Genomic DNA, 15,094 nt, shown 5'->3' with positions numbered 1-15,094 from the left:
GGTGGTAATTATATTAGTTAGTTCAATGCATAGTTTCATAAAATAGTCTCATATATATTACTTTGATGCTATTTTATAAACATTATTTTAAGCGAACGTTGAACTCGAAATAATTTTGCAACCAATTCATGATGTTGAATTCAACGTTATTATTTTTTTCCTTATTACTTTTATGACTGAACGTATACTTCTGAGGAACTATATATTTAACACAAAATATCATCATAAAATATGCAGGATGTTTTGCTCAGCCCAATCTTTATTATGAATTCTTATAATCTCTGCCAAAAATTAAAACGAAAAAGCACGACAGAGAAAGCGATAGTAATAACATCTAAAGACAAAAAAATAAAGTAAAATTGGGTGAAAAAAAATTAAATTCGCTTTAATAATGTTCCATTTTTGGAATATAGGCGTTTGATAGGTACATTCTTAAAGGACGGAGTTTATGATTTCTTCAGCTGCTTTCTAGATCTTATCTTTGGAAGGAAAAAAGTAGTATTCACTTAGAAGACTATGAAAATATCATTTTAAGAAATATATAAATAATTAAAATTTTTGGGGCGGGGATAACCTGGTTGGCAGGACGCTGGGCTCACGATTGTGAGAACGGGAGTTTGAATCTAGCAGGGAGTAAGCACCCCGTGTAGTAAATGGTGACTGGTGCTCGTTAAATCTGTCGGATCCCAACGTCCTCCCAGTTTCCATAACAAATTATACTTCTGGGTGTACTGAACATTGGAGATCCATCATTCTTTGGCTCAGGCTAAAAGTACGACCTGTGGATTAATTAATGGATATGTGAATGGGTCCACCCTTTAAACGCGTGTGACGCATGGGTGTTGCAGAAGCCGATAACTCCACTGAAAAAAAAATCGCACCCCTTTCCTTAGTGGACTACGACAACAACAACAACAAACTTTTTCAAAAGCATAAAATAATTATGTATTGACATGATATTCTACAGATTCTCCAGAATAGTTTTGAAAATATATCAAGAAGACCACAATTCATGCCTTCACGACATTTTTACATAATGCCTTCTGGCGTTTTCAATTCTGTGGGCTCATCAAATTTCACTTTCTTATTTGATTTTAAAACTGAGCTTTCACTCCTTGTTTTTATATGCACTTAACTCGAAGTTTTACTTTTCCCTTTCAGCTTTTGAAACATAGCTATTTTCAATTAATACTCGTGGTTCATCCGGCTTCTGCTGACAAATATGTAGATCTTTCGTACCTAAAAAGCAACTATCTAACAATGTCTTTTTTGTAGCATCGTTATGCATATTAGACATCGCGCTAAAAGCAAGCAAAATGTGTAAAGGCGTCAAATAAAAAAAAATAAAACACTTTCCTTTGATTCACTCGGTAGCAACAAATTTATCATGAAAATAAAATAGATCACAAGAATCAGAAAAGAAAAAAACTATCATTAACAAGAATGTATTCTTACCATCATTGGGAATACATTGAAAAGTCCTTTTGATCTTAAAATTTAACTTTATCATTGCCAAAAAACTCAATAAAGTATAACAGCCACTTGAAAGTCATCACCTTACCGTAAATAATTTCTTTAGAATAGTTCAGAATTTCAGCAAAATAGTTTAGAATATCAGCAAAAGGAAAAAAAAGCACTGTGTATGAGAGTGTACTTATCTTTCTCAGTATTCTCTCGCTATCAGTCTATTATCAGCCCAGTACAAATTTATGTCAAAAGAAGTTTAACCTAATCAAGTACATCCCTACTGTAATAATTTCGTACGTAACTTAAAGTGCCAAGCAAACTTTATTTAAAACTTATCTTTGAACTTACAAAAATCATTTATTAATGAAGAAAATAAAATCAATTAAACTAAACAGCACTTAATTTTCTAAAAAACATATTCAACGAGAGTATTTTACTCTTCACAACGCAACACATCCATACTCTTGCAAACTTTATATCGGTCTGTCATATAAAAACTAGCAGACATCAAATATTCAATCAGAAACACTTCCATAAAGAGAATGAGAAAAATAGTAAAATGAACTCTTAAAATTATGTGCAATTACTTTTTAAATGTCCGAAATAAACTTTAAAATAAAGAAATAAACAGGCCAGGAAAAAGCACATCGGTTTTCCAAAGCATGCAAACTTTCCCATCAGAACAAATTTCATTTTCCTCCAGCGGTCTTTCGAACTCGCGATATCTGACGTTTTTTTAACCGCTTCCCTAATTATCCCGAGTTAACTCGGGTATGTATTTATTGAAAATATTTGTTATCCCGAGTAAACTCGGGCATAGCAGAATTCGTCAATATGTTTTGCTTTATCATGCTTCTATTCAGCCGGAAGCAAAACAAAGAATAATAATAATCTGCTGTTATTGGAAGTTTCCCAATTTTCGTTTGGGATTTTGCTGTTTGTAGGACTGCAGGCGTGTTTTGTACAATTCTATATACGATGGTTGATGAATTAACTAAGAAAAATTGCTTTTGCGAGCGAAAATAAAAGTAATGCAGATGATTTTTCAGATTATGAAAATGTGAACATATACAAAGACCAATATTTAACTTTTTTCATTTGTCCGAGATAATTTGGGATAGTAAACTGATGGTAAATTAAATATTTTTTACACAGAAAAAAATTAAAATTTCAACTTAGAACTTGCGTATTAAGTTTTGTTTTAGTTCCTTGTATTTATCAATGAAATCAAAAAAAAATATGTTGATTTTTTGCATTTTGTTTACCAAAAAATTGTTAGGGGAAGTGGTTAACATCGTTCTGCAAGCAAAACACGCTTTGATTCGATCATGGATCCTAAAGTATCTACGAGTATCGAATCCATGGATCTAGACTCCATGGATTCGATACTCGTTTGATCACTATTGGATGGTGACCAGTTTCTTAATTCAACTATAACATCAGGTTACTATTAACTAGTTTCCCGCGAAAGTGAGTCTTTCGTAGGGTCATTTGTGCTATATTCTTACTCCGCAAATGAAAAAATACATACTGGTTTTTTCACCAATGGGTCGGGTGAGATATTTTAACTATGACTTTCATAAGTTTTGATCTTACCGATATTTGTGTCGATAACCATCGGCAATATTACTGAACTCTTTAAGGACCTGGTGGCCCAAAGTAATCTGAACCACTTAGTGGCCTTCTCGGGTCCATTGGGGCAACTGAAGGGTGCATGGGTAGTAGTGATTGGGAGGGGATGATCTGTGACAGTGATGTATAGGAACTCATTAAGAGTCATCAGGAAAGAGGTGTGCGAATTTCACGCTTTATTTAGAAACATTTCCACTTGTGGTTTTAGATAAACCCAGAATCATATTAATTTGTCACAGATTTGTTTGTTGTTGAAACTGGACCACTTTATGTACTTATTAAAAATTCAAGATTTGCTGGCTTTTGGGAATTTATTTTTGAAATTCCAGTGTCCATTAAGACAAATATCTTTTTAATAAAATTGCGATTCGCTTACTGTAGTTGTTTTCTTTCAGGAATAATTGTTTAACTTGAATAACTAGTATAAAATCAATTGAAAAAAACGCACACGGCATATCTCAATAAATCACTTGATATCTAAAATTAAAACTTTTGAAATGTTCGGAAAATGGATCATTTGGTTTTTAACTAAGATTTGAATTCTAAAATTTTGAATTCAATGCTTAACAGAGGGTTATATTATCCTTTTAAAAGTTTGTAAGCCTTGTACTCGTATTATAAAAATTGAATTTTCGTTAAGTTATATTATAACAAGATATACAAATTATATCAAATTTTTGAAATTCATGAAAAATAAAATAAATATGAAAACTGAACCAAACTAAATGCAAAGAACATTTTGTAATGTAAGTTTTAATATTATGAAAAATAATATTATTTGACTAAAATTGCTCATTGAATTTAAACTCAAAGTTCATGTTCGTTTAGAACATCAACATGTTAACTGGAGATTAAAACTTAGTGTTTCTCATAATAGTCCTTCAACTCCTCAGTGTTTCCACCTGCAAACCTGTTTTGTTATTTACTACATTCAACTTCCTATATCATGATTTGTTAGATTTCGATAGCGTGTTTGTTTCTCCTCACTTAATGATTTGCTACCTCAATGTACACACATGATTGGTATTATTTTTAATAAGGATTTAAAGCATAGATATTACTTTTGGTCTTTTAGTGTGTGCGCAAGTTAGAAAAACATTTTCTTCGTCAAAAAATTATGGCCATAAATCTAATATTCCATCTCTAATATATCAGTTATGATGTTGTTTATTTCAATAAACAACTGAAAGTAAAAAAATGTTACTTTGGACCATGATATTATTATGATAGCACCTTTTTTGTAAAAATATGAATCAAAGTATTTTTTTAATCCTAGAACTTTAAATTTCATGTCTTATGCTGTTTGTTTACCACCAACAATAGCTCTCGAAAATTTTCCTTCAAAAATTTCTTTTTATAAATATGTGGGGTTTTTTTTCATTCATTATGCTTCGAATGAAAAAATAATAACAAATCTTATTTCCCAGGCTTAGGTTTGATTTGAAGAATTTCATAAGTTAAGGAAAATAAATACAAAATAGTTAAAGATAGGATTATTAATATTTTACATAAAGGATTGTCATTTATTTAGAAATTAAAGTGTTTAAAGATGCATATCTTAAAATTTTCAAATAAATGAGTTTCTACAACAAAATTATGCTAGTAAGTGTATACCCGAAAGTATCTGTGACTTTCTGTGAATATTTGAACACAAACTTGCAAAAGTTTTACATCTTGAAGCTATTTTTATGAACATTTTTACCTCAATACATTTTTTTCCTTTGAATTAAAATTCAAATGAATCGAAAGAACTATTCTAACTTCCACTCAAAACAAAGCTTTACTCTTTGAATTCCTTTCCTAAAACTTGAGTCTAAAGAAAATATTATCGATCATTCAAGTTGGAATCATTAACGCTCAACTATAAATATTCAAAAATAACTAGACTGAACTAATGATTCTATCTTTGGCTGAAAAAGTTTCTTTGAAATGACATGTTTTTACGAACAGTATTCATAAAATTCTATTGAAAATGTACGAAAAAAGACTCAGCGAGGGAAATAAAAAATATATAAAATCTGTTATATTTAATGGGATATCTTTGTTATATGGTTGTATGTCATTGCCATATTTTCATCTTTTAGCCACAGGGACTCCAGTCAGTGATGAGGAGATTTCTAGAGAAAAGATGTCCAAGAAAATCCCTCCCGAAGATCATGCACCGTTTTATTTAAGTGGAGCTTCAGTTGATATGCCTGATGATGGATTGGATGTCGATAGTTTTCAAGTACGTATATTTTATTCAACATTTTTTACAGTATTTTGCTCAACATACTCTCTAAAGAATAACTTAATTGCAAATAGAAAATAGAATTTTTTTTCGCTCTGAAAATTTCTTATAATTCCTTTTTTTTCGATTTTTTCGATGAATGCGAAATTTTTGTTTTATTAACCAATCTAGAAAAATATGCATACATTATCATACATACACACACACCTACATATATATATATATATATATATATATATATATATATATATATATATATGGTAAACTAACCAGTGAAGGAACACTTAAGCTTCGCTTGTCTTTTAAAAAATCATATTAATTTCCAAATTCGTAATTTCAGTTAAATGACAGTGTCAACATATTTGTTACTAATTGCAAACTATGCAAAAAAATTGTAGAGAACTTACATAATATTGTTTTAAAGTTTTGGAGGTTCAAATAACAAGTAGTAAGATGACCCAGTGAAGGAACAGCTCTTACCAGTGAAGGAACACAAAATTGCCCAGTAAAGGAACACTTAATTTTGGTTATTTTTTAATGCTCTTTATGAATTTTTCAGCCATACAAATATATAAAAACAAGACTATTTGTGAAATTATAACATACAAGTGCTTGTAAAATGCTAACTTTTTTCTGTAATCATGAACTAGAAATTAAAGTGATGTTAAATGCAAAATAAATAAAAAAAAATCACTCTTTCTTATAATTTGACAGTCAAATCTAAATCGTTGTGTCATCCGATGCTGTTTATTATCATTATTATTTTATCACCTATTTGTTTACTCTTTTTCCTCGTATTTCTTGAAGCTTTTTTTTTTCTTTTTTAAGTATTTTTTCTTTCTTTTTCTTCTCCATATTCTCTTGTTTTAACTTTTTGTAGATCTTTCAGCCTCTTGAAATTTTTGCCATTTCTCTGAAGTTAGTGCAAAAGGTAATTTATTCGTTTTTCTTCTTATTTGACCTTTCTTTTAATCATCAATATTTGGCCAATTTAAATGGTTCTTCCAAACTTCTTCTGATTTTTCAGAAACATTTCTAGAATGTCTTTCTCGAAAACAGACGGGGGAAAGGTGTCTTGAAATTTGAGGAAAATCCATCTCTTGTTGACTTATATTTAGAGGATCTTTAGAAGTACTGATTTTACTTATAGAATCATTTCTTTTTTCAACTAAGAGAGGATCAGCATGAGGGCTCATTTCAAATTCGATGTCTAAGATGCATTCATTATCAATACTAGCTTCAGTTCCTAAGTTTGACTTAACCAAGTGGTCTTCTTTTAATACGACTTCTTCCATATTGAAAAAAGTACAGGCTCTTGGACATTTTCGATATTAGACTCTTCAGTCAATGCTGTGTTAAAAATTTGCAACAGATCTTGAGGTATTTCCCTCTCAAGCTTCTGAAGAAATTGAGTATCGTTTCTGCTTAACTCTGTTTTTTGTTTAGGAGCTTGCTTCTAAATTCTAACACAGTAAATTAGTTTTTATAAATTATATAATCACGTTGCTATCCTATAATGATAGCATATTAGGAATTCTTGGTGCAAAAGCCAAGCTAAAAAATGTTCTATTCAAGTTTTTATGATTATATTTAATTAGTTTTCAATTTGTAAGCATAATTTATTAGGTTACCTAACATTTGATGTAACTACACACCCCATTAATAAATATAAATTATAATTTTTTCATAAATTAAGCTATTAAATTAACATTTTGAACTGAAATTATTTCAGGAATTATTCATACAATTTTTAACAAAATTTTGGTTGTCCTCTATATAGCAGAATTACTTATCCTAGAGTCATGTAAAATCATATTTAACACATTACTGTTCATTCACTGGAAGTATACCCAGTGAAGGAACATGCCTGTTTCTTCAGTGGTTAGAAGTTGTTTTTTTGTCTTTTAAACAGAATTAAGATGTATAATATGACTAAAAGTACAAGAAAATTAAAAAATTTATTTTATTTTCATTAACTGGGAAACGAACCCAGCAAAGAAACACTTGTTCCTTCACTGGTTTTTCATCGTTTGGTGATCCAGTGAAGGAACATGCCTGTTCCTTCACTGGTTAGAAGTTGTTTTTTGTCTTTTAAGCAGAATTTTGATGTATAATATTTCTAAAAGTAGCAGAAAATTAGAAAATTTCTTTTATTTTCATTAACTGGGAAAAAAACCAGTAAAGGAACACCTGTTCCTTACTGATATGCACAAAATAAAATTGTGTATAATAATCAACCATTAAATAAATAAATAACTTTGATTACATCCAAGCATATTACAATCATAAACTTGGTATTAGGTTAATATTTGCTTTCCCTCTTTACAGTATTAGCAGTTAAAAAGAATTTCTGGTAGCACTTCAATGTCCTGGCATTCATAAGCCAGGAAAATGACAGAAAGGATAATGACAAATTCGCCATTTTATACCATATAACTCTACTTTAATTTAATATTTTTGCCGAAGACGTTTACATTCTGCGGAAAACAATGTACCGTTACCCCTTTGGCTGTGATCTCAAAATTTAAATTTAGTAACGGTTACCCAGGTTATTTAGTAGACAAATATCTAATGAATTACAGAAAACTGTTAACATTTAAAACTCATTTTTATTGCACCTCTAAATCTTCAAAAAACATAATTTCACACATTTCCAAATGCCAACATGGGAATAAACATTTATACATTAATTAAAACAAAAATGCAACCTTAAAACACTCAAGCATAACCTTCAACTTCTACAGTTCAAAAAAAAGACATTTATAAAATAAAAACTTCATTTAACATTTCTAAAAACCCAGACTTGGTTTATGATATCTATAAATTACACTTAAATACTGATTGCTCTCCTACACAAAAAAAAAACACATCATAACAGTTCAGAATTTTCGGTAAATGATTCCTCTAAAATGTTAACGAAATAAAATTTAAAGTTTTATAAGTACCCTACGGAATTTACTGCTTTCACTCTGGAACCGCCCACCGGAAAGGTAGATGAACTCATGGACAAACTCCTTGGCTAGGATCTCGAAATTTCTCCAGCTATTTTAATTTCAAGCGACTTAGGCATGTAGAAGGGGGACACCGGACGTCCAGCATAGATTCCTTCGGACTTGGCCCATCGTCTCAAAGATATCGGCTTTTGGCTAATCCCGGTAGTCCTTCCCGCTAGAGACTTCAGTTTAGCTTTCCCTAAGGTTACGATCCACCATCTCCGAGATACTGTCACGAACCACTCCTTCAGCGGACAAACTCCGTATCCCCAGGATACTGCTCTGATTAACTGCTTACTACTGGTACTGCAACTGCTACTAGCCACATTCATCGCTTCTCTTTTATCCTCCCGTCAACAAGGCGAAAGAATCTAGACTGACCTGTTTACCACGTCCAGAGTCATCCCGCATCCGGCGGACGTCAGAACCAAAAAAAAAGATCCCTGAGAAAAGCCGTCATAAATCCACCAATACCCTATACAAGTTATAATACCATCCTCAATAAAAATTAATAAATTTAGTTACATAGATTTTACCCAAAAAAATCCCTTTTTAAAAGACTAATTCAAAATTTCTAAAGAAAATATCATTATGATTGAATTTAAACTTTACCGTAGTGGTGCCATCTACAGACAAATAATCTATCTTTAAAAGTATTACAAAAAAAAACTTATAATAAATTTCAATTTATTACAATACCATCGCCTCACCGAAAAAAATTACAATACTTTTAATTTTTTGAAACACTATAGCACTATGTTAAAATGACCTGGAACACTATCAAGAAATCAAGAAAACTAAATTATTGGTTTCACATGAAAAAATTCCGTTTTTTCCTTTTCTCTAAGCTGTTCATAAATAATTCCTACTTAAAGTTCAAAATCTCTAAAAGCACCACGCGGCTTAAAACCTACTTTTAGATCTTTATCACTAAAACCAAATCTGACCCTAACAATGTGCACCTTGCAAGGAAACAGAAAAGAGGAATCAAATATGCGCCAAAGTAGTTTAAACTACACTTAACTTTAAAAAACATTATAACTCAGATTTACACTTAGCAATACCTTTTCCATCGGCCCATAGGGGGTCAGGAAAAGATTGTACAGCAACGTTATCAATCTTCAGCTTTCAACTTTTAAGCATCGAAACATTCATAATCTGCATTTTCACAATAACAAAAAAAACAAAAATGGGACAAACCCAGTTTTGACTGATTACATACATCATTACAATTGCCAGTGGAGACCTACACTTCACACTTATGTACATAAAAGGACCGTGGTCCACCTGAAAACAAAAAACAGTCTCCACCGACCTACTACATTCCGGCTTATGTAACAAAAATATGCACCGCCAGATATAAACTCCTCCTCCATATTTGGAGAACATTTGACATTCCACCCCAAAACATTTATAACCCAATTTAAAACAAGAAAAATTTAGTTGCACCCCCCTCTTACAAATTCTAATTTCTTATGACCCGTCCATTTACTCGTTGTCTTAAGTTATAACGAGGTTGCGGAAAAGGCACGAATTTACCTGTCTCATACAGTAGATTTTCTGGAGCAGGTGTTTCTACTCTTTCCCTCTCTACACTGCCACTTATTTGGTCACCGAACCCACTATCTCTGGATCGCAAAATTTCCAATCTTTGTTCCGCCTTTGCCACATTCTCCATATGAACAACCCTAGTATAGCCAAAATTTTTTGTATGTTGGATTTTCAAAGTGACCGGAGATAAGACTTCAACCACCCTGAAAGGGCCCTCATTAAATTTAGCAAATTTCTTGCACTGGTTTTTCTTTAACACAGGATTGAACCAGTATACCTCATCCCCTGCTTGGAAACTATATTGTTTGATGTTTTGGTCTCTACGAGCTTTTCTATTTTCCGCAGAATATTCTAGATTTTCCCTCGCTGATGCATAAGTACTATGCAATTTACCAAGTAAATCTTTGGCAAAGTCCTCAGCACTCACGTAAGAGAAAGGTTCATGGTTTCTACGAAATTCCAACTGTAAAGTTAATTCCCTACCATATGTTAACAGTGCCGGAGTACTTGCAACGCCAAAAGAAAAAAATGGCCAGGTATAAACACACCCGTTTGACCATCCTGTGGCGAAGGCTTATCTTTAAGACACATATTCGATTATAACTCAAATATCACAAATACACTATTAATTGAATATACCCGAACTTGTTTACGTCTATTTCAAAAACTGGGAATATATAAATACACTCAAATATGATACAACTTTAAAACACATAAAAAGTCAAATGTTAGCATCTGGAAATGCAAAAGATTGCAGCACCAATTTAGGCCCTCTCTATTAAATTTGCCTATCCTGGTCACGGCACCAATTTGTACCGTTACCCCTTTGGCTGTGATCTCAAAATTTAAATTTAGTAACGGTTACCCAGGTTATTTAGTAGACAAATATCTAATGAATTACAGAAAACTGTTAACATTTAAAACTCATTTTTATTGCACCTCTAAATCTTCAAAAAACATAATTTCACACATTTCCAAATGCCAACATGGGAATAAACATTTATACATTAATTAAAACAAAAATGCAACCTTAAAACACTCAAGCATAACCTTCAACTTCTACAGTTCAAAAAAAAGACATTTATAAAATAAAAACTTCATTTAACATTTCTAAAAACCCAGACTTGGTTTATGATATCTATAAATTACACTTAAATACTGATTGCTCTCCTACACAAAAAAAAAACACATCATAACAGTTCAGAATTTTCGGTAAATGATTCCTCTAAAATGTTAACGAAATAAAATTTAAAGTTTTATAAGTACCCTACGGAATTTACTGCTTTCACTCTGGAACCGCCCACCGGAAAGGTAGATGAACTCATGGACAAACTCCTTGGCTAGGATCTCGAAATTTCTCCAGCTATTTTAATTTCAAGCGACTTAGGCATGTAGAAGGGGGACACCGGACGTCCAGCATAGATTCCTTCGGACTTGGCCCATCGTCTCAAAGATATCGGCTTTTGGCTAATCCCGGTAGTCCTTCCCGCTAGAGACTTCAGTTTAGCTTTCCCTAAGGTTACGATCCACCATCTCCGAGATACTGTCACGAACCACTCCTTCAGCGGACAAACTCCGTATCCCCAGGATACTGCTCTGATTAACTGCTTACTACTGGTACTGCAACTGCTACTAGCCACATTCATCGCTTCTCTTTTATCCTCCCGTCAACAAGGCGAAAGAATCTAGACTGACCTGTTTACCACGTCCAGAGTCATCCCGCATCCGGCGGACGTCAGAACCAAAAAAAAAGATCCCTGAGAAAAGCCGTCATAAATCCACCAATACCCTATACAAGTTATAATACCATCCTCAATAAAAATTAATAAATTTAGTTACATAGATTTTACCCAAAAAAATCCCTTTTTAAAAGACTAATTCAAAATTTCTAAAGAAAATATCATTATGATTGAATTTAAACTTTACCGTAGTGGTGCCATCTACAGACAAATAATCTATCTTTAAAAGTATTACAAAAAAAAACTTATAATAAATTTCAATTTATTACAATACCATCGCCTCACCGAAAAAAATTACAATACTTTTAATTTTTTGAAACACTATAGCACTATGTTAAAATGACCTGGAACACTATCAAGAAATCAAGAAAACTAAATTATTGGTTTCACATGAAAAAATTCCGTTTTTTCCTTTTCTCTAAGCTGTTCATAAATAATTCCTACTTAAAGTTCAAAATCTCTAAAAGCACCACGCGGCTTAAAACCTACTTTTAGATCTTTATCACTAAAACCAAATCTGACCCTAACAATGTGCACCTTGCAAGGAAACAGAAAAGAGGAATCAAATATGCGCCAAAGTAGTTTAAACTACACTTAACTTTAAAAAACATTATAACTCAGATTTACACTTAGCAATACCTTTTCCATCGGCCCATAGGGGGTCAGGAAAAGATTGTACAGCAACGTTATCAATCTTCAGCTTTCAACTTTTAAGCATCGAAACATTCATAATCTGCATTTTCACAATAACAAAAAAAACAAAAATGGGACAAACCCAGTTTTGACTGATTACATACATCATTACAATTGCCAGTGGAGACCTACACTTCACACTTATGTACATAAAAGGACCGTGGTCCACCTGAAAACAAAAAACAGTCTCCACCGACCTACTACATTCCGGCTTATGTAACAAAAATATGCACCGCCAGATATAAACTCCTCCTCCATATTTGGAGAACATTTGACATTCCACCCCAAAACATTTATAACCCAATTTAAAACAAGAAAAATTTAGTTGCACCCCCCTCTTACAAATTCTAATTTCTTATGACCCGTCCATTTACTCGTTGTCTTAAGTTATAACGAGGTTGCGGAAAAGGCACGAATTTACCTGTCTCATACAGTAGATTTTCTGGAGCAGGTGTTTCTACTCTTTCCCTCTCTACACTGCCACTTATTTGGTCACCGAACCCACTATCTCTGGATCGCAAAATTTCCAATCTTTGTTCCGCCTTTGCCACATTCTCCATATGAACAACCCTAGTATAGCCAAAATTTTTTGTATGTTGGATTTTCAAAGTGACCGGAGATAAGACTTCAACCACCCTGAAAGGGCCCTCATTAAATTTAGCAAATTTCTTGCACTGGTTTTTCTTTAACACAGGATTGAACCAGTATACCTCATCCCCTGCTTGGAAACTATATTGTTTGATGTTTTGGTCTCTACGAGCTTTTTTAAAATAACTCAGATAAATCTATGTAGTTTTTGTTATTAATGATTTCAAAAAGCCAGGAAAATGACAGCATAAAAACCTTGAAAAATGTTTTGAAATAGATTTTGAGCCAGAAAATTGGTTCTTTATTCATGCAACAAGACATGTTCAGATAAGAGGGTATCTAATCAATCTATTAACATAAGATATTGACTCCTGGTGCTATCTATTTTTGTCATAAATCACTAAATAAAAGTAGCCAGGAAAATGACAGATTTTCATGGGACAAACAAAATATTGACAGAAAAAGTTATTTTAAACGAAGTTTTAGTGAACAATACCCTCTGCGTATATTCCATAAATACTTACATAGGATAAGATAAAAAAAAATTACATTTTGAAAAATGTATAGGAAGTTTTGAAGTTATTTATTAATGGAAATACTGTTTGGGACATGCCAGGAAAATGACATTTTTATATTTAATTAAATTTTTTAAGTATGCAAAACAATCAATGATAGTGTAAAGTCATTTTAAAATGCTAACAGCAATGCTATTTATTATTTTTTTTTAAAAAAAAAGTTCTTTTAGTATTATAGTATTAGATCTTGGAGCAAGGGACAGTGGATTGTCATGTTTCGTGAGAATCACCCATATATATATATATATATATACGCTGTTAGAAATTTCTCGGAAAAAATGGGGTTAAATAACAATTAAGTGAATGGTTATTTTACCATATTTAATCAAAACAGTAAAAAAACCATAAATAAAATGGTTATCAAACTGTTAATTTTGAGAAAAACTGTTTATTAACTGCTCTCACCTAATACGGTTAAACAACCAGAATCTTATCTCACCAACTAGAACCACCTAATGAAGCTACTTAATTCTTTGCAACTGAGTACATATCATAGCCGAGTGGGCTGATCTGTCAATCTCATGACCGGCAGACTTGGAGTTCGAGTCCTAGTGTTGACACCATGATATTTCCTCCATTTCCTTCATCACATGAAGAATTTCCAGTGTCCGGCACTCTCCAATGCCTATTACCATACGGAATGCCCAGCTCCTATGTCTAGTTAAATAATTAATTATTTTTTACTTTTATGAAAAATGCTAGTTGTAAATGGTTAAAAAACTGTATAGTTTTGTATTCATGGTTTTATAACTGTACTTTTTGTAAATGTTTTCAAAACCATAAAGGAAAAAAATGGTCTTTACTTTACGGTTAATTTTTACGGTTAATCGTATGGGCAGGTGGGTGCCAGTTATTTTACTACTATAATTTTAAAATGAAAATTTTAACAGTATATATATATATATATATATATATATATATATATATATATATATATATATATATATATATATATATATATATATATATATATATATATATATATATATATATATATATATATATATATATATATATATATATATATATATATAAATAAACAGACATACGTCTGGTTTTAAATTACCGAATTAAAATCACAAAGCACAGATTTTTTTTACTTCCAAGTTTTGAGCAAAATTTTATAGAATTTCTAAAAAATATCAAGCTTTTTATCCTAATCTAAAGAAATAATCTCCACCTTTCTGAAAATTCTCCACCTTTTTGAAAGATATTGTGCTGCCGAATAATTCCATATCATCGAAAGTTTGTTGAGTAGGAAAAAAACATCAGTAAACGATAATCAAAAATATAATCTATAATCTAAGCTGGCTGAGGCAGAAGCCTCTTAAACCATCTTAAACCTTATCATAAACCGTGGAATTCGATAAATTTAATCTCTCAACAAGTTCACGAGTTGTTATTCCCGCGTGTTTATTAATAAATGCCCATATTTTGGCAATCATTGGGAATATTAGGTACTTCAGACATTTTTCATTATTTGGTGAGCACCAAGTATGAGTTGGAAGGGTTAACCAGCATAATTTGGGTGTTTCAGAAGAACGTGAGCCAGTTTTCTAATAAGAGCGAAGGGGATGTGTTGGGCAATTAGCATCACACCGAAGAAAACCTCGACGCTTCAATCCT

The 15,094-nt window shown here is 31.8% G+C and overlaps 1 protein-coding gene across 1 annotated transcript in view; it reads left to right on the top strand.

Moving 5' to 3' along the window:
- LOC107452704 (adhesion molecule nephrin-like) overlaps positions 1 to 15,094 on the top strand; it is a 435,364-nt gene that overhangs the window by 395,938 nt on the left and 24,332 nt on the right. The window contains exon 19 of the mRNA XM_071188109.1: positions 5,184 to 5,326. Within this exon, the coding sequence (XP_071044210.1) occupies positions 5,184 to 5,326 (143 nt within the window). The remainder of the gene's footprint in view (positions 1 to 5,183; positions 5,327 to 15,094) is intronic.

The sequence above is a fragment of the Parasteatoda tepidariorum genome, chromosome 12 (assembly GCF_982258835.1).
Source record: "Parasteatoda tepidariorum strain Cologne lab strain chromosome 12, Ptep-v5.0, whole genome shotgun sequence".
Taxonomy (NCBI): Eukaryota; Metazoa; Arthropoda; class Arachnida; order Araneae; family Theridiidae; genus Parasteatoda; species Parasteatoda tepidariorum.
This window is presented reverse-complemented; position numbering and strand designations above follow the sequence as displayed.